This window comes from Lactuca virosa, chromosome 6 (genome assembly GCF_052849685.1).
Source record: "Lactuca virosa cultivar CGN04683 chromosome 6, Lactuca_virosa_CGN04683_v6, whole genome shotgun sequence".
Lineage (NCBI taxonomy): Eukaryota > Viridiplantae > Streptophyta > Magnoliopsida > Asterales > Asteraceae > Lactuca > Lactuca virosa.
This window is the reverse complement of record NC_136431.1, coordinates 63,179,451-63,199,423: the sequence shown is the minus strand read 5'-3', so window position 1 is coordinate 63,199,423 and position 19,973 is coordinate 63,179,451. Positions and strand designations below refer to the sequence as shown.

Sequence of the window (19,973 nt, the reverse complement as noted above, 5' to 3'; positions counted from 1 at the left end):
AAGGACTACTGTGACACCTTGATCCTTGTCACCAAACCAGACACTATTCGTACAGTCCTTTCCATAGCCCTTTCTTACCATTGGCCACTCCGACAAATGGATGTTAACAATGACTTTTTACATGGCACGCTTCATGAGGAATTCGTTATGAGTCAACCCTTAGGCTTTGTTCATCCTTAATTTCCCTCTCATATTTGCAAACTAAAAAATATCTCTTTATGGCCTTAAACAAGCCCCGCGAACATGGTACATTGAGCTCACCGCCTTCCTTCTTTATGTTGGTTTTTTGTAAATCTAGGGTTGATCCATCTCTCTTTATCTACAACCACAACGGAGCACTTAGCTATCTCCTTGTATATATAGATGATTTAGTTCTCACTGGCAACAATAACTCCTTCCTAGATGATTTTATTTCCAGCTTAGCCAAACGTTTTTCCATCAAAGATCTTGGTTCTCTTCACCACTTCTTTGGTGTTGAAGTCATACCCACACCCAATGGTCTCTTTCTCTCTCAACATCGACATATTCAGGATATTTTGGAACATTTTCACATGGATGGAGCGAAGGAGGTAGCAACCCTATTAAACTCTTCAGTTACTCTCAAATACCAAGACATATCCTCAAGCATTGATCCAACACCCTATCGGAAGTTAGTGGGCTCCCTTCAGTACTTGGCATTCACAAGAACAAATATCTCTTTTTCTGTCAATAAGCTATCACAGTTCATGCACTCTCCCTCGAAATTCATTGGCATTCATTAAAAAGAATTCTCATATATTTAGAAGGCACAATCCATCATGGTCTCTTTCTCCGTCATGGGTCATCCATGGATCTCAAAGCCTTCTCTGACTCTGATTGGGGAGGAATTAAATGTGTAGGTCGCTTCACCACCGCTTACCTGTTATATCTTGCCTCCAACATTATCTCATGGCGGTCCGCTCGTCAAAAGTCGGTTTCTAGATCGTCCACTGAAGCAGAATATAAAGCATTGGCTAATGCAGTATACGAAGTGGCATGGGTTCAAAACCTTTTGCTCGATTTGGGAATCCATTCCTCGCAACCTCCTATCTTATACTGTTACAATACAAGAGATACATACTCATGTGCTAACCCAGTTTATCACTCCCGCATGAAGCACGTTGCACTAGATTACCATTTTGTTCGGGAAAAAGTCATGGATGGCTCCTTGCTAGTTCACCACATCAACTCTTTTGATCAGTTGGATGATGCCTTGACCAAACCTCTTACATGTGGTCCCTTCCAACGTTTACATTCCAAGATTGGAGTCTCTGATGGATCATTCATCTTGCAGGGGCGTATTAAGAGCTAATATATCATTAAATCTTTTATATATTTAGATTATTTATGTGTAAATATTAGTCAATACTAGTTGTAATTTATTTGTAATCATTCCTAGATTAGCTCATGTATGTTAGTTTACTCTGTCTATATATTTCACTAGTGTATACGTATTCAAAGTAATCAATATACACCTTTAATACTATCTCTCTCTATAAATGTTGATCTATAGATTGTTAATCTATTAAAGTTATGTAGTGATTACTAGAATGAGTATTCAAGAAATAAAATATGTACATGATGATCAACTTACTTGACTATTAATTATACAGTTGATTAATTATTATCAACAAATTGTTATGCTTTAGTTTTTTTATTGTTATTACATGTTTGCATTTTGCTCTAAAACGTTTTTCTCATTAAAGTATTTTCCTGATTCAAACTTTCAAATTAGAATCTAAAAGAAATGGATTATTTAAATAATTACAAATTTCTTATTGAAGTTTTGACAAATGTGAACTTGATTAATTTAATGCAAAATATGTGTACTCAAGATTCCGCCCATCCCTATGACAATACTTTTCAAATTTCCAGATTAAAGTCATAATCATAAGGTTAAATTTGATAATTTTTTATTATATTCTACTTTATAATTTGATTTAGTTAACGTCTCTTCTTTTGCTAGAAGCTTATCAATAATCGTTGACGGATCAATCATATAAAGAAATAGGTTTAATCAACCTATAATAAATTATTTAACTAAAGTTTTCAAGAAATTGATGGCATAGATAAAATGTAGATTGGACTTAATTACATATTTACAGAAAGGGTTTCAAAGAAATACTTAACTCCTTTATATGTATACACCACATAAAACACACAACTCATACTTTTGGAGAGAAAAAGATTTCCAATTAGCACTTTTTCCTTTTGAAAATAGGGTGTAAAACATGTAATAAGAAAAAATGACACCGTAGCACAGTAAAATTTTGGTTTTGACCCGAATTGGTCACTAAGGTTTTTTTTTACGCAATTAGTCTTTAAAGTTTCAAATTACATGTCAATTACACCATTTTGAGCAAGGCAACTAGATGAGCCGGTTACTTTGCTTACGTGTTAATTCGAAATACGATTATTTTGCTTACCTGTTAATTCGAAATATGATTACAACAAAACCATAATTAGGTTTTTAGCCTAAAATAGCTAAAAACTATTGCAAGTCTAAAACAGAAATTAGAATGTAAATTTGGCTTACAAAATGCCAAGATAATGTGCCCAAATGATTTTCTAAGACGATGTTTCCAAGCGAAATCATGAAACCTAATTTTAATTACTCTGATTAAAACACGACCCATGTAATTTGCACTATGAATTACGGTGCTCTTCAAATGATTTTGCATTCACTTGAATACTGCCAAAGTACGTTGCAAATTTCTACTCATCGACCCATTTACAGCTCCAAATTTTTCTATATTTGATTACACATCACAGCTTCAAATTTTTCTATCTTTGACTACAATGGGAAACACGCTAATTAGCAAAACTCATCATGGTGTTTTTTAGCCATTTGGGATTGTTTATGGCTTAAAATGACATTCATTCGTAATAATTTATGATTTTATGAATCTTTTGTATTTATATTTTATTTAGATTAGATAATTGGGTAGAGTCATTATAATCAATTTCGATTTGCTAGGGTTATGGAAAGAAGTTTATTTTATTCTCATATAAGTATTTTGTTTTTCTAAGTTATTTTGGGGTTGAACTTTATTAATAAAAAATGTATTGGGTTTGTCTTATACTTTTCTTTGTGTCTGTTTTGGTTGTAAATGGACATACAATCTGATTGTTTAGTCATCATTTGATATCAAAGCAAATCGTATGAATGACTGAATTGATGATTCGTGGTCGTGGAGCTAGTATTGGCAATTGTCTTGATGGTTTACTTTGATGATATTTTGATTTTACAGTAGAAAAACTATTGAGGAACATCTTTCTTATCTTCACCAAGTTTAAATAGTTGTTCGTGAACAAAAGTTATATGTCAATTGTAAGATGTATCATTTTCTGGTTCGTGATGTGGTATGTATTTCAGGAGAAGAAATCAAGATGGATGAAAGATATTCACCGAGAGACTTGGTGTTCATCATGAATGTGATCTTGTATGGATTCCTTTGAGGAAGACATAAATTTTATCAAGCTCCCACCAAAGGTAACTTTTTTGTAGTTTAAAGAAGATCAATGGCAATTGCTTACAAGATTGAATTTTTGGGCCATTAAAATGTGACAAACTAGTTGTTGAACCAACTCATACGTATCTTAAACATATCCACTAGTTGACATATGAAGATATGAAGATAAGAAATAAGAATGTTGGCCACCTTTATATTCGTGCCTGACCCACCATGAATAATGATTCTCCCTACGATGTTTATTACCACACTATGGAAGGTTGCATCTTTGCAAATGATATTATGTGAATTTTAATTACATAGTCGCACAAAAATATCAACATTATATACTTTATTCTTTTGAAATCAAAGCAAATGAACAATTACTTTAGTTCCTTTTCCAAATCTAAGAGAATTTTGCTCAAGGACCAAAACTAATTATATGATTTACTTATGTGAAGAAAGTAAAAAGGATAAATGAAAGGGTTAGCTGTTAATTACAATTTCATGCCGTAAAAATTAATTTACAACAATAGTATATGACTCTGTATACACCACCGGAACATGAAGCTCATACGAACACATAAACTCATAATTCTAGAGAACAAAAAAAATGAAATAAAAACACCCAAGTGATTGATTCCAAGCACTTTTTCTCTTTTGAAAAATGTCAACCATGTAATTTATCCTGCATATTTATAAATATATAAACAAAAAATCAAAATATCATTTCTGACTCTTCAAAAAAATTGGAATTAATAATAATAGAGTAAGAAAAATATCAAACCTGAAGCATTTGCATCAACTTTGGGTGTTGTTCTAGAAGCTGAACAAGTTTTTCACGATCACCTAACAGATCCTACAAATAACAAAACATAATGAATGTTCCATTAGACAAATACCGAATATTTTTTTCTATGAAAGTTACATTTTTGGTCCCTAGATATAGATGAATTTTTCAATTTTTGGTCTCAAAAAGTTGTATTTTGCAATTTTGTTCCTTATTTGAGGTTTTTGTAGCTTTTCGTCCCTGTTTTAAGTTAAATGTAAGTTAAATGACTAGAATAGATTTCTTAGAGTAATTTACTCTAAGAAACAAGAAATAGTTTAAAAAGTGAGTAGATTACATCTTTGTTCCCTGAATATATATCTATTTGTTGCAACTTTGGTCCCAAAAAGTTTTCTTTTGCAACTTTGGTCCTTCATTGAGGTTCTAGCATTTTTGGTTCTTGTTTCAAATAAATGACTTCTTTTGGTCCCTGAGTATGGTTGACTTTTGCAATTTTGGTCACAAAAATATTGGAATAAGGACCAAAATTGCAAAAAATCAGCTATACTCAGAGACTAAAAATGTAACTTACTATAAAAAATGGAATACCTGAATGGCTTGAGGGGAACTGAAAATATGCTGGAGAGACAAGGAACTAGCATCTTGTTGCTGAAGAAGATTACTATTATGCCCTTGTGGTTGAGGATCCAACTGAGTGTGTTGTTGAAGATTACTATTATGCCCTTGTTGCATGGTTTGATAATAGACATGACTCGATTGACCCATCTGCATTTGAACATGATCCAACTGTGTCAAAGCGGGACCCGGTGGCCTAAGATGCTGAGGTGGCGGCTGTGGCTGAGGAGGGCGGGAGAGTTGAGGTGGCTGTAATGGCTGCAACTGTGTGAATTGGTTTTCACCTTGATTTTGTTGGGTCGGATTAGTTCCATACATGTTGTAAGGAATAGAAGGTCTGTTGTAAATCATTGGCGGCATCAATGGTGGTGGAGGGTAAGACGATAGAGATGATAAAGAGGAGGCGGCGGTGTAAGGCGGCGGGGTAGGCGGAAGAGGTGGTTGTGGCCTCATGGGCCCACCAGACGTCCTTGCGTATTCAGAGTGTGCCTGCTAAAAGAATATGAAATAAATTACATTTTACAATTTTGGTTCCCGAGTATAGTTGAATTTTGCAATTTTAGTCCCGAAATGTTTTTCTAGCAATTCTGGTCCTCATTTGAGGTTCTTGTAAAAAATTTAGTCCTTAATGACTACTTTTTGGTCCCCCTTAGTATGGTTGATTTTTGCAATTTTGGTCCCAAAATTAGTCATTTTCATGGAACAAGGGATAAAACGTTACAAAAACCTCAAATAAATGACCAAAATTGCAAGAGAAGTTTTTTCGGACCAAAATTGCAAAAATCAGCTATACTCAGGGACCAAAAGTATAATTTACTCGATAATATAAAAAAGAGTATAGGTATAGCTGATTTTTGCAATTTTGGTCCCAAAACGTTTTTTCTTGCAATTTTGGTCCACATTTATGGCTCTAACTAATTTGGTCCCTTTCCCAAGTAAAATGACTATTTTTGGTCCCTGAGTACAGCTGACTTTTGCAATTTTGATCCCACAAATAGTCATTTTCTTGGAAAGCAAAAACATTATTACAAAACCCTAAAATAAATTATCAAAATTGCAAGAGAAAACATTTTGGGACCAAAAATGAGAAAATATACAAATTTACTCAAAAATATCAAAAAGAGTTAGCTTAGCAACTAAAGAAAATCAGAATATTTAGTAACAAATTTTTCTTACATGAAACCCTGGCGGCATTGGAGGCTGAGCATCACGCATGACGGTAGGTGGTGGCGGCATTGGAGGAAGAGGCGGTTGTGCTAACGGAAATTTTTGGTCATAATACAAATTAGGGTTCTTAAAATTAGACCCGGATGAAAACCCGGAAGTTTTCGATGTCATTTGAGCGTTTCTAGAATCTTCCGGAAGGTCAAAATACGGTTTCTTCTCGGAAGAAATACTCGGTTCGCGTGTCAACGACATTTCAGGGCGCGAAACCGATATCCTCGATGAGAAATCACTTTGACTTTTCTCATCAAAATGTCTGCTGCTTTCATTGGCATCACTTTCCGTCTCTTCAACAATCGAACGAGGAGAATTCTGCTCCGGAATCACGGATTCCGGTTGCTGTAAATTATCATCCGGTTGTGGAAACGGCAACCTGTCATCCGATTCTGATTCCGATTCCTCTCCACCAAAGACTATATTAACTCCCTGAAGATCGTCGTCTAAATCCGGTTTAATCTGTTTTGATTTATTCAATTTTTCTGAATTTGTTTCACTCTCCGGAGGGGTGGTGTTTTTCACTACTCCCATCATGGGATTCTGGCGTTCTCTTTCACGTGCCATGAACTCATCCACATGGATAGACGGTGGTCTGCCACTACTGGATCCCACCCTCGGAACCGAAATCACATTAGAGCTAGTAGTAGTCCCATCGTTTCTCTCTCTAGCTACATAGTCATCTACATGCATAGAAGGAGGTCTGCTAGTGTTGGGCTTTCGGAGCCTAAACGTGTCCCTACGTGTGGGACCCACAGGGGTAGTGAATTGTCCTCCGGGACCTCTAGAAAACAGACTTTGGTTTGTGTTTTCAGCAGGGGCATTTTCGACCCTAGGACGCCTGTTTGTTCCTTCTAAAGGAGTGAGTTTTCTTCTCAGAGATTGACCCGTTTTATCGCGTAAATTCTCGGGGCATTCCCATGTGAATTTGTCCCCGTATGTGTTTAAATTGTAATGTTCGGCCCTGTCGAGGGTGAAATTTGAAATTTTTTGTATCTTCGAGGGGCGTTTTGGGAATAATGATTCCTCGACAACACTCAAAATAACATCTGGCTTCAATGATTCGTTAGGCGTTTGCAGTAAACGTGATAACGAGTCTGCGTATTCATTAACCTGCATTTCATGGGTAACAAAACATTGAGTTCTTATATTTATGCAGTTTCTATTAATGGAAAGTGCTAGAATACATACCTGAGGAGAAGATGTGAAAGATGTCAACTTAAGGATGTATTTGATGTTTTCCTCTGAAGAGTTGTTTGCATTACTTATACCACAAGGAAGTCCAAACAGGTATTTTACTGGATTAACCATCTTGAGGTTCAAGCTGTGTAAAAGGAGGTGTTAAAAATTAAAATGGAGCATTAAATATTTGATAAATTTGTTGAAACGAAACTGACCTTTTTTTATCCATGCAAAAGTTTAAAGCTCCTGATGAAAGAGCTTCAATGGCTTCTATCAACGAAGCTGATGGAATATCTTCTGTTTCAATGGAGTTTAATAAAGTTCTCAAGCAAAATAGCAAAGGAGGAGCTTTGTTTAATTCAATGAGATCAAACTTTCCATCAATTAATGGGCTGTTTTCGTGTTCGGATTCTTCATACAAGGATTGAACTTGTGAGAAAATTGAGAAAAGACCATTTTGCCCTTCTGATGAGGAACCCAAATCTTTGAAGGCTGATAGACACGCAACTAACTCTTTTCCAACTGGAAGAAACTGGAAAAATAAAAAGGATCATTAGATCAGATGAAATTGAAAAAATAAAAAGAGTAAAGTAAGTTGTTATTTCCTGCAATTTGCCCAAACTGAGAATAAGTAGCATTGTGCAGTAACCTACCTTGACAAGCCTGAAAAGATTGAATAAAAGCAATGAACAATCCTCTGCTGTCAATATCTTTGCATTGTTCCTAAAAAAAAATCAAAGATTATTCTTAATAGATATAGCTAAGAAAAATATTAACAAAAAAAAAAAAAAAAAAAAACTCACCTAGAATCAGATAGTAGAGAAATTGACCTACACACAGGGATGCACCAACTAAGCTTGTGTGAAGTATTAAGAACTTTAGATAACATCTGAACAGCCCCTTCACTCAACAGTATTGGCTGTCAAAAAAAAGTATAAATCATTAAAAACAAACAAATATTAACTTTTAAGCAACTTCATAAATAAAATAAAAGAATACCTTGGCACGTGGATGTTCAAGTAAGCTAGCAAGAAAATCAAGCAATCTTTGAACTTTATATGCCTCTGTATCAGTTAAAGCAGATGGATCTGAAAGCCACTCATCTATATAAAGTATCATAGGCCTCAAAAGTATGGCTGCGCTGTCAGCATGTACACATGCCACGCGTACAATAAAAATCCTCAACATGTCTTGTATAACAACCAATGCCTGTTTGTTAAGAAAATCCTAAAGTGAAAAAAAAAAGAAGAAAATAATATGAAAGGGAGTAATTTTACTTACACTAATAGCACAATGTAAAACAATCTCTGAAATCTTGTGAAGAATTGGTGTCAACTGTCCAATCAGCTTCTCCTTATGTCCAGGCTGTAAGTACCAGTTGATTTCTCTCTCCTTTTCGGGGCCCAACAGTGTTGCAACTGCCAGCTGGCGAAAAGCACTCAACATTGGCATTCCGTTTTTCCAAAGTGAGATGCCTTCATCAGGTAAGAAATCATTCTAGCAAAATATAAAAAAGAAAAAGATATTATTACTTTTTTAAAACAAAAAAGAAAAAAGTAAAAATTGACAACTTACCAAAAGGAAAAGCAAACTACAAGTTTCTTTGGGGCCCATTGCTAGCAATGACGTGGCGTGTAGACTATCAAGAAGAAAATGAAAAAGAGTAGGAGTCCAACCATATACAGGCCAACAAGCAAGTGCAGATACAAGAAGATGGCAAACAGCTTCGAATCCAAGGGCAAAATCGGGATAAGGGTAAGATAAATCAACTACACACGCAGCTAACTTTGGGCTGCAAAACATAAATATATAAGAAAAAGAATATAATTTCTAATATTTAAATTAAAATACTGAGCATGATAAAGTATAAACTACTACCTGAGTTCCCGATGCAAATGTAAAAGAGCCTTCATGAGTTTTTTGTTTCTGTGTTGCTCTTTTGTATCCTTTAACTTGTGCAACAAGTTAATCAGTAGTGACAAACAAGGAACTAAGAGATCAACTACATTCTGTTCACGGTTTCTTTCAAGCAATATGTCTGAAGTAGGATTGCACTCTGTTCCCTCATCAACAAGGTAATCTGCTCAAAGTGAATAAAAAAACTGTAAATATATTGCAATTAATTATGTGTATATAAACAAGAGTAAAATACTAACCATAGTTGTTTGAGGATTTCTCAAGCATTAGTTTACAATCAATAAGAACTGCATGAACAACCATCACAGCACCTTCATCGTACAAAGCACCAGCAACAACCTTAATCCAATCAAAACATTTGTTAGTTAATTTCAAAGGAAAAAAAAAAGATAAAGATAAAGAATTACTTACTGAATTTTCGGAAATGAAGGCTAAAATACGGAAAGCAGTTGTGAGTTGAGCAACAGAGGAGTCACGAAGAGTAAAGCCTAAAAATCTTGACTCAGTGATTGGTTTCCCTAAAAGAGAATCGATTACATTTCCATCAGAGGTTCCGGAAGCATCGCCAACACCAACAACGTTGTCAACATCCATTTCATGATTTTCATCACATGCTAGAATGTTTGTGGATGCCATGTGTGCATCTCCACCAGAAGCTAAAACAGCAGAGTATCTTAAGAGCCCAATAGCTCCATTTTTATGGTAGACTACAGCAGCATCGATTAATTCCAAAAGTCTTGTGGGGGCGTCTTTTCTGTTGGATCCAGGTGAGGATGAATGTAAGGCTTTGTGAAGCTCTTTGGCGTGTGAAATCCATGAGGTTAGGGATGATGATGTGGTGTCAACAACCATGACTTCAAAGATCTCAACAGCAGAGTGAAAGATGGCAAGATTTAATGGTGAAGGTGAAGTCCCTAAATATTTAGTATTGAGAATTAGAAAACGAGTGAAAGGAGAACTTCTACAAGGGCAAAATAGGAATTACCGTTGTTTACAGAGACTGGTTCTAGTTCTTTGACAGAATGTAACGCAGCAATCAAAACTGAAACAACCTGAAAACAAAAAAGAAAAAAAAAAGTAAGGAAAGTAAAAAATAGGGATACATGAAACAAAAAACAACCTTAATAAGTATTTTGTTTTCAACAAAGGAACTATAGATTTCATAATGGGCCCACCTCTGGAAAATGTCCTATGGCCAACAAAGCCTGGCGTCCACAATCAGACCTGCAAAATATTTTACAAAAGCATTAACCACTAGAAATTTTTTTGGGGTTTAATATCATTTAAAGATTTTTAATAGTTAATATATCACACCTGGAAACACAGCAAAGCTCCCATAAGCCCCATAAAAGTTCTTCAGAATGTGGCTCTGATGTAATCAGACGATCTATTACATTCATCTGAATAAGAAGTGGAAAAGGGAGAAAATGGGAAAAGAGAAGGAATTAGAATAAATAAAACAAATTTCAAACAAACATTTGATACTAACCACTCTCAGATGTGTCTTCAAAACTACTCCAATTTCACGTGGACGACAAAAAAAGCCTTTGGATATTAAAACAGATGCATAACGAAGAGGAATAGACTCTTGAATCTTTGAATCAGATCCATTTAGGGCAAGAATAACTGTGGTTGAGAGCTCAGGGTCAAGCAGAAGGAACATTAACCCTGGTCAAGTAACAAAACAAAGAGAATATAAACACTAAGGGGAAGAAAAACAGAGGTCAAAATAGTAATAACAGCATCATGTAAGAAACCTGAGCGACAAAAAACAAGTGAAAGAACTATGGATTCAATGTATGATGTGATATCCATAAATAATTCCATAGCATGCCCCACTTCAGAACGCAGTGTAGAAGATGATAGAAGTGCAGCAGAGAGAGGAAGAAAACCCCTTTCCTGTATAGCAAAATTAAATTAATTAAATAATGAATATCTTGAAACAAACAATTAAAAAAAACAGACCTTAAGAAGAAAAAGCAGATGTGAGTCAATATCCCAGTTTATAAAGCGACAATTTGATGAAGTAATCAGCTTGCTTGTAGCTTTGTATGACAACAATCCATCAGTTTCACCAAGAACAAGTGATCTGCTTGTGATTGCAACTGGAGAAGGATCTTCAACTAGTGAGCTGGAATTTATCAATTTCTGCATAAACATTTAGTCAGAAACATAAATAATAAACAAGAACTATAATAGAATAAGAAAAAAGAACATAAAAGTAACTCACCAAAAGTTTTTTGAGTTGGAGTTTAGCACTTGCAAGCATGTCCATTTTCACTGACATAACATTACCTCCAAGCACATGTAGTACAGCAAACTGTAAGCATGTCCAAAAAGGTAAATAACCAACAAAAGATTAAAAGATTAAAAAGAAAAAAAAGATAAATAAAATGAACACCTCATATCTAGAAGCAACTTCATAGGTTCGTATACGATGGAGAATGTAGGTGGAAAGAGAAGCAATGTCATGGCGTTGTTTTTGCATCAACAATTTAAGTAATTGATTATACCCTTCACTGGTGCCAGCTGGCATCTTATCATCTTCACGAGGCCACCAATTTAGAAACCCTTCACACCCAATAGAATACCGAGTAGCTTGTTCTATAACTCCAAGAAGCATCAATGTGATACCACTAGAATGCACGTTTTTTGAAAAAATGTCACACAGTTGCTTCATGCAGCCTCCATTAACAAAGTTGAAGCAACTCCCTTTAGAAGAACATAAGAGAAGTGCAGCACTCAACCACACCATGAGCAGCTTGCTCTGAGAAAACAAAGTCTCATAGGGTCAGTTTCGTAATTACTACAAGTTGAGACATTAGTCATCATCAAATTTAACTAACAGAGAGAAAGAGAGCAAATAACCTGTGGAAGCTGAGAACGTATGAGACTTTCAGAATCAGTGAAAATGAGAAAATGTTGACTTAAAGTATCCACCAACTGTTTGGAAGTTACCAAATCGCCCTCGGATTCGAGTGTCAAATTTTCAGGTGATGAGGTTGTTAGAAGGGTATGAAATATATCAAGGAGATCTTTTCTGGCTTGACTAAAGTCAAAGGAAGATTCTTCATGGTCAACCTCTCTAAGTTGACTTGTGGATACACATTGCAAGGTTTGAGTTGAATACGTTACTGCTGCAGACACAAGAGAATTAACAACTGTATTCAAAGCATCTTCTCTTTTATTTGGCATCTCTAAAATCTTGAAAGATAGTTGTAGAAACTGCTTCATGTCGACTGATATATCTGATGCAATAGGTTTAAAAGTCAATGACTTGAGGGAAGATATAGGTTCTTCAATGGCTGACTTGGCAGGATTTAGAGCAGGAGGAAGGTCTTCAAGGTCACCCTCTATAATAGACACAGTATTGGTCAAAGAGGTGTCTAAGTCAACTTCTAAGTTGAATTGACCAAGATCTTCCCCTGTGTTTCCATATATGACCAAACTAAGGCTGCGATAACTTCCTCTTACAACCAAATGACTTGTTACAAGTGCCTGAAAATGATAAATGTATTAGAATATAAGAAAGAGTATCAATATCATTGTTAAAATAATTTATATAAATACCTCAACTTCAAGGACATTTGAAGAGGAAGGAGAATACAAAAAAGGCTGACATAGTCGCCTAAACCTTGCCTCCCCTTCACAATGAACAAAAACCTCTAAAGCAAATGAAGGAGGTGAAGTGGCCCTATACACAAGAGAAAATGGCATAAGAGATTTACTGAAACATAACACTGAAGCTTAGGCTATTCATGAGATTTAATGTACAAAAATAGGTCATATATGTTGGATGGTGTACCCCATAAGTGTTACTGCAGGCGATGATGATGATGAGCTCTGCTCAAGAAACTCACAAGCACTGACAATAACAGGTTCAGAAAATATAACCTGCAAAAAATATAGCAAGATATTGGTCACTAAATTACTATGAACATGCCAATTCAAAATAGTTTTGTTATTGGCTGCTGAGGGAAACTTTAAATCCATACTGAAAGAAAACTTGAGGCTACTTTTTATTTCATATACTCATATTAGATTAAATCTTTCATGAGGTCAAATAACTTTCATAAAGATAGCCATGATAAAGCAAAGAACTTAAACTCGAAACAATTTGAAAAATGCCAACTGTTTGCATGTGAAATATATGTAGGAATTAGTAGAACAAGGTTCATACCTCATCAACATATTCATCAAGGTGTGCATGGGTAAATGTCTGTGCAAACAACACAGAAGGTTCTGGACGACCCATTGGTTATTATTGCATTAAGGTCCTTCTCCCACTGAAAAAAATTTGATTGTACTAACTTGCAATACTCAGGTGACCTGTATAACATTTACAAAAACAATAACAATTTCATCCATACTCTATTCTTGTAAGTTCAAATAGTTATGCAGTCATCTAATAGTAACTCCAAAAGCAAACATGTAACTAACTTCTATGGAAATAAGGTGATCCTGAACAGTTTCAGGGGTGGTTGTCCTTTGATCTTGAAGATTTGTACAATATGAAAACACCAGACTATAACCATGTTACCACTATCTTAGTTACATTACATGCAAGATGAAGATCTCTCCCCATAAAAAGAAATCTAACTCAAGTTTGGAAGTCAATAACTTCCTTCTCGAATTCCAAATTAATCATGATTCTGAAGTTTTCAAAAAAAAGTGCTGACTACATTAAAGACTACAACCACCACCTACAGAACAATGCTGATATCAAATTTGGAAAATTGTTCTCGAGGTTTGGCACCAAACATAAAAACAATATCTAGAAACAAGAATGACAAAGAAAAACTCCATGGAGATCTGCTAAAGTCATGATCATTCAAGTTAAGGCAGCTAATTCACCACCAAACTTGATTCTTCCAGTAGAAACCAACTACTTTCAGTTCAAGATAACTCAAAGACAAGGATTCTAAAACCCCGGATTGAATAGGGATAAAAACAAGTGGCAAGGTAACTAAGAATTATAAGTAGAATGATGTCAACTGAACACGTTAAACTACAAGAAAACAATCACATACACACATAGCAATCGAACTGAATGCAGAAAAGAAAAGGAAAAAAAATAAATAAATAAAAAACAGTACCTGTTCTTCGTTCGTTATCGATTCAAAATTAGTGAAGTAAAAAAGGGAGAGGGGTTTAATTGGGAGATAGAGAAGGAGGTCGAGTGAATGTGGCGCGCTCACACTCAATTGAAACTGCCCTAACTCCGTTTGGTTTATGACATTTTCCCCATTTTCTTTCTGTAATTTGGTAAGTCTGATCTTTGAATCCGAGCGGGGGACTAGGGCACCGGGCGATACTAGACCAACGTTGAGGGTGTTTCCTTTTTATTTTAATTTTTTATTTTAATATTTTAATTAAATATTTATGTTATAACTAAATGGTAAAAACTTGATGGAGATATGGGCTGTTTGGCATGATGTGAATTTTTAAGATTTGAAATTTTAAGAGGTCTGAATTTCTAAGAGGGTCTGAAATTTTAAGAGTTGAATGTTTAACATGCTGTTTGGTTGGGACCTCTGAATTGTTGTGCTGAATTATTAAAATGACCATTTTACCCTTCTGTTTTATTTTTTATTGAATTCAACTGTTTATTTAGAAAATAACCTAATAAATTTCTTAAATATGTATTAAAAAAATATAAACACCATATAAAATCCAAATGTAGCATAAATCAAAATTAAACACAAATCCAAATCAAACATAAATATTTTTAAATCCACAAAATCATAATAAAATCCAAATAAAATCCTACAAATTTAATTTCACCCCAATTGATTCGCAATCTGGTCACGCAAATTATTCATGTATTCATTTCCTTGTGAACCCCATTCCATATCGTGTACGTTTTCGCCATCATTCTCTCCCCCTTGTGCTTGAGCATTGTTCTCCTCGAACGCCATAAATAGCTCATCATGAATATCGCATTTCCTTATGAAATTGTGGACTGCAAAACAAGCAACGACTATATCTCTTTGCACTGAAAAAGGAAAAGGAGCCATTCGCTTTAGGATTGGGAATCTCGCCTTCAAAACACCGTACGCACGTTCAATAACATTTCTGAGTTGCGCATGCGCATGATTGAATTTTTCTTCCTTAGTTAACGCACGTCGCCGTCGATAATCGGCTAACCAATACCTCGTGTTGCGGTAAGGAGTCATAAATCCACGAGTGTTGGTGTATGCAGCATCGCAAAGGTAATATTTATCTATACACATGAGTGAAGGAAGTATTATATATAGAAATTTAATATTGTATTTTAGAATAAATTTAAAAAGAATTAAAAACCTGGAGGAGGGAACGGAAAGTCTGAAGTCGGGTTACATGCAACTTCTTTCAAAACTCGTGAATCATGTGTTATACCCTCCCAACCGGCCCATACGAATGTGAATATCATATCAAAATCACAAATTCCTAAAACATTTTGAAAGCATTCACCTTTTCCTCTTCCCCTATAGCGAGTTTGTTGATCAGCAGGCACGACTGCATGTACAAGAGTTCCATCTAACGCACCTATTGCTCCAGGAAAGATTTCTTTTAGCTTACGATGCCTCTCTGAGGAATTCACAGTTGCATTAGAATTCGTTGGCACTATAACTTCTTTTGCAAAAATCATCATTGCATTTAGCACCTCATGAAAGCATCTATGAACTGTTTCTGTGGAGTGTTGAAACCTTCGTTTGATAATCCTGAACCGTTTATTATATGATATAGTTGTCAAGAACATAGCCATCTTTTCTTCAACGCTTATATGCCTACTACTTTGCAACCAATTGTTTCGTCTAAAATGATTGCATAAAAGTACATATGCTTCACGTGAAAGACGCATCAACTCATGACATTGTGTAGAAGTTCCATGTAACAATTCTTGTGTATGTTGATGACCGCTCATTTCCGAATCATTATCAATTGCCCTTCCAATTCTGTTGGATGCTAGATTCAACCAATAGCAACATAGTAACATGAAAAATGCAATTTCTTCATCCGAATCCATAAGCAATCTGTTATTTTGAAAATACATAACAATTATATTAACAACATATAACATAAAGTAATCCAAAACATCAAGTAATCCAAAACATCAAGTCATTCATGTTAAGTAATCCAAAAAAACCATCTAGTTCAAACCAAACATCAAGTAATCCAAAAAAACCATCTAGTTCAAACCAAACATCAAGTAATCCAAAAAAACCATCTAGTTCAAACCAAGCATCTAGTTATCCAAAAAAAACATCAAAACATTCAAAAAATCTACTTAGCGAAACATTCCATAATGTGCTCCAACAGTCTTGACCCAATTCTCACAAATAGTTGGATCAATGGTTAACCACACGTGCCTCTTATCTGCACCTTCACCAAAAAGAGCAACAGTAGTAGTGTATCTTGGATCAAATATTCCCCATCCTAACTTCTCCAACTTTTCCATACACGCATCCAAATTTGAAGAAGTATGTTTTTCCACAAATATTTTAGCAACTGTGGCAATATCTTCCCCGATTTCAAGCAATCTCGAATTTGATGCATCTTTACCCTTATCTTTACCCTTATCTTTACTTTTATTTTGACTCTTTGTCGTATCTGTAGTCTTTTGTTTTTTTGATTGAGCGGATGACTCGTCACTGAGACCTACAGTTTCTTGTTGAGTGCAATCGATGTCATCAAAGTCATGCAAACTATAGTGGCTTGACTCTTGAGTAGGACGGGGAAGGGTAGAAGTTGGTCCCTAACTATGAATGTCTGTCGCAGTCGCGCCTTCAAACAATTGTGTACAAAGGTCGGGGAAGGGTAGTGGCGCTCTTCTCAAACTTTCAACATGTTTGTTCGACTGCTTGAAAATTATTATATTAGATTATTAAAGCCTAATAATAATTTTTTATTATAAAAATGCAAAATACCTTCATTTCTAGTTGCCATTCTTCTTCTGAAAGATTAAAGGTGTTGGTTACGGGATTATAAACATTCCCGGTTTTGTTTTTTAACTTCAACCAAGCTGAAAACTTTGACTTTAAGTAATCGTAGCGATTCTTCATTTGCTTTTGGTCCACAAAGAAATTATGTTCTTTTGCTAATTTTTCTGCTACAATCCTCCAAGAGAGTGCTTTCAAACTACCCCCTTCCCTACCATTAACTGTAATTTCTTTCAAACATGCTTCCAAAAAAGCTTCTTCAATAGCTTCTACCTTCCAACTAATCCTAGGCTTCTTTTGTGACATGTCTAGTATCATTTCAATAACAAATCAGCATATAACAATACAAATCAGCACATAATTGTACAAATCAGCATATAACAATATAATTCAGCACTTAACAACAACTATTAATGCATAATCAGCAAAAATCAGCACATAATTAGCATCTAACAGCAAAAATTTACCCATAAACAGCCAAAATCAACACAAATGAGGACATAACAGCACAAACCAATCACAAATCAGCAACATATTTCAAGTTTTCAACAAATGAACAACATATCTCAACATTACAAATTTCACATAACAGCACAAATCAATCACAATTCAGCAACTAGAAATCAAGTCTCATATTTCAGCAATCAACATAATTTTAGAATTCAATGAAGATATTTCCAATTATAAATTTCACATACAAAAGACAATAGCAGATTTTGAAGAACAACAGGGGAAAAAACGAGAAAAAAAAAACATCAAAAAAAAACATCAGAAAAAACGATGGCGATAGGGAGGAAGAGTAGAAAAGCAAGAAGAAAACGAGAAAAGGAGAAGAAAACGCATCTGATTTGAAGCAACATAAAAAAAACGAGAAGAAAGGAGGAGAAAAGAGAAGAAAACGAACCTGATGATGCTGCTGCTGCTGGAGTCGTTAATGGCGAGGCTGAGAGGGCTGCGACGGGGCGGTAGGGTGGGCTGAGACGGCGGCAGGAGATGGCGATAGGGAGGAAGATCTTTCGGTGGCTGGAGATGTCGATGGAAGCCACGCGATTGAAGGAGCCGAACACAAAAGGATTAGGGCGTCTTTTTTAATTTCAGATGGGATTGCAAATCTGAATCGGTAAGTGGTAAAATTCAGATTAAGAGCCCAAAATAAGATGTAAACAAACGGTCTGAATCTTACCGATTCAGACATACCCCTTATTAAGTGGTATTAAGACCCAAACAAACGGGCCCATAAGTGAAATAAACTCAATGGGCTAAACTTAAAAGAAATTACTAGACTCAAGGCCCAATTTCATAGCATTATAGATTTATAGTAGTGTTCTTTGGATTTGAGTTATTTCGGGTAATTAGATTATGACATAGATTAAATACATATCATATTAGTAGGTGGTATTGTTTTTGATGGAATTGTAATAAAAAATGTTAGTTAAATTCATTTTTAGATTTTTTGAACCAAATTTATTAAAGAGCAATTTGGTTTTTTAATACAGTAATTTTTAACATAAATGATCCATGTGATATTTGTTTTATCACAACACGATGTAACTCATTGATTAAAACATGTTGTGTAGTAGCTTTATGAATTGACTTTGTTCGGTATACCAACTCTCATGGAGGCTCATATGGCTCTTTTCATATTGGTCATATAAAACCAAAAGCAACAATAAGTTGTTATATTTACCAGCAACATTAAATTCTGCAAAGAAATTCGATAAACATTACAATTAAAGTGCATTGCCATAACCGTAAACATCAAATTCAGACATTGTAATTTGGTCAATTTCTAAAGTATTTTTTCATTATAAGAATTAAAATATGATTTTTTAGGCTACACCCAATCACATATACATATCTTCCGATCAAAGAAATTATTACAAAAAAACATGTTATGAACAAAAATATAATATTAGTTTCATAATTTTCCAAAAGTTAACACTACTAAATAATAATGAACTTTCACAAATCTTGCATTTTGGTCGCTGCATCCAACTAACAAATGAAATTCAGTTTAGAGGATTGGTTCAAGAAGTGTATCCATGACTTCTTGTAACTGAGTTTGGGGAATGTTAAGATCTATTAGGATATGAGGGAACGGTCTGTAAGGCTACAGTTGGTTTCTGGAAGGCAATACAAATTTAAAATCATTAGCACATATATTTCCTACCTGCTTTAATTATCAAATTTAGATCAAACTTGTCAAAATCAAATTACAAAAAAACCCAGATATGTAACCTAGCAATCAAACAACATATTTTTCATAGAAATAAATATCACAAATCTACAATTTACAGTTGATATAATATTCTTAAATTATATCTTACATTTTCATATTTAATGGTCACAAACACCTCTTTCTGCCTTATTGTTGTGACATACATCTATATTGAAAATAAAAGAAAGAATTATTGTAACGACCTAAAAATTTTAACAAATCTTAAAACTTTTCAAAACGATCCTTTTACTAATAAAATGTTTACAAAATAGTATTTTCGACATTAATTAAAAATCAGAGTTTCCCAAGATCCAATCTGTTGTAAAACTGAGGATGTGTACGGTCACGCCTCCGCCTTGTGATAATCATCAGAAGTACCTGGAACAATAAATTAAAACTGTAAGCACAAATCTTAGTGAGTTTCCCCCAAAATACCCCCACACAAAAACAATCATAAACACAAATACTCATGCCTGGCCCAATCAGCCTCAGGCTGGAATACCAATATGTCGGGTCCAATCAACCATCGGGTTGGAATACCCAGGGTTTGTTGGCCTACCGCCTCAACCCTACCGCTCCTCCCGAGCCTCCGTGCCTACGGCTTACAGTCGGCCCGCACCGGATATCTTGGCCTACCGCAC

At 34.9% G+C, this 19,973-nt stretch overlaps 1 protein-coding gene across 2 annotated transcripts; it reads right to left on the bottom strand.

Moving 5' to 3' along the window:
* Positions 1-3,944: 3,944 nt before the first annotated feature.
* EMB2016 (mRNA methyltransferase EMB2016) lies at positions 3,945-14,488 on the bottom strand. Of its 2 annotated transcripts, none has more exons than XM_079058429.1 (27): positions 14,289-14,488; positions 13,373-13,521; positions 12,998-13,086; positions 12,763-12,886; positions 12,061-12,690; positions 11,594-11,959; positions 11,423-11,512; positions 11,158-11,340; positions 10,950-11,091; positions 10,682-10,860; positions 10,507-10,592; positions 10,368-10,416; positions 10,178-10,244; positions 9,604-10,106; positions 9,432-9,531; positions 9,154-9,355; positions 8,851-9,067; positions 8,557-8,772; positions 8,275-8,484; positions 8,079-8,194; positions 7,929-7,998; positions 7,491-7,807; positions 7,285-7,417; positions 6,052-7,206; positions 4,849-5,367; positions 4,258-4,329; positions 3,945-4,158 (listed from the first exon to the last, which is right to left on the bottom strand). In XM_079058429.1, exons 2-27 carry the CDS (start codon positions 13,445-13,447, stop codon positions 4,141-4,143), a joined length of 5,928 nt encoding a protein of 1,975 aa, XP_078914555.1. In that variant the 5' UTR covers positions 13,448-13,521; positions 14,289-14,488; the 3' UTR covers positions 3,945-4,140. The 2 variants fall into 2 exon arrangements, with proteins under 2 accessions (XP_078914555.1, XP_078914556.1); XM_079058430.1 differs by having other exon boundaries at positions 4,849-5,364.
* Positions 14,489-19,973: the final 5,485 nt, after the last annotated feature.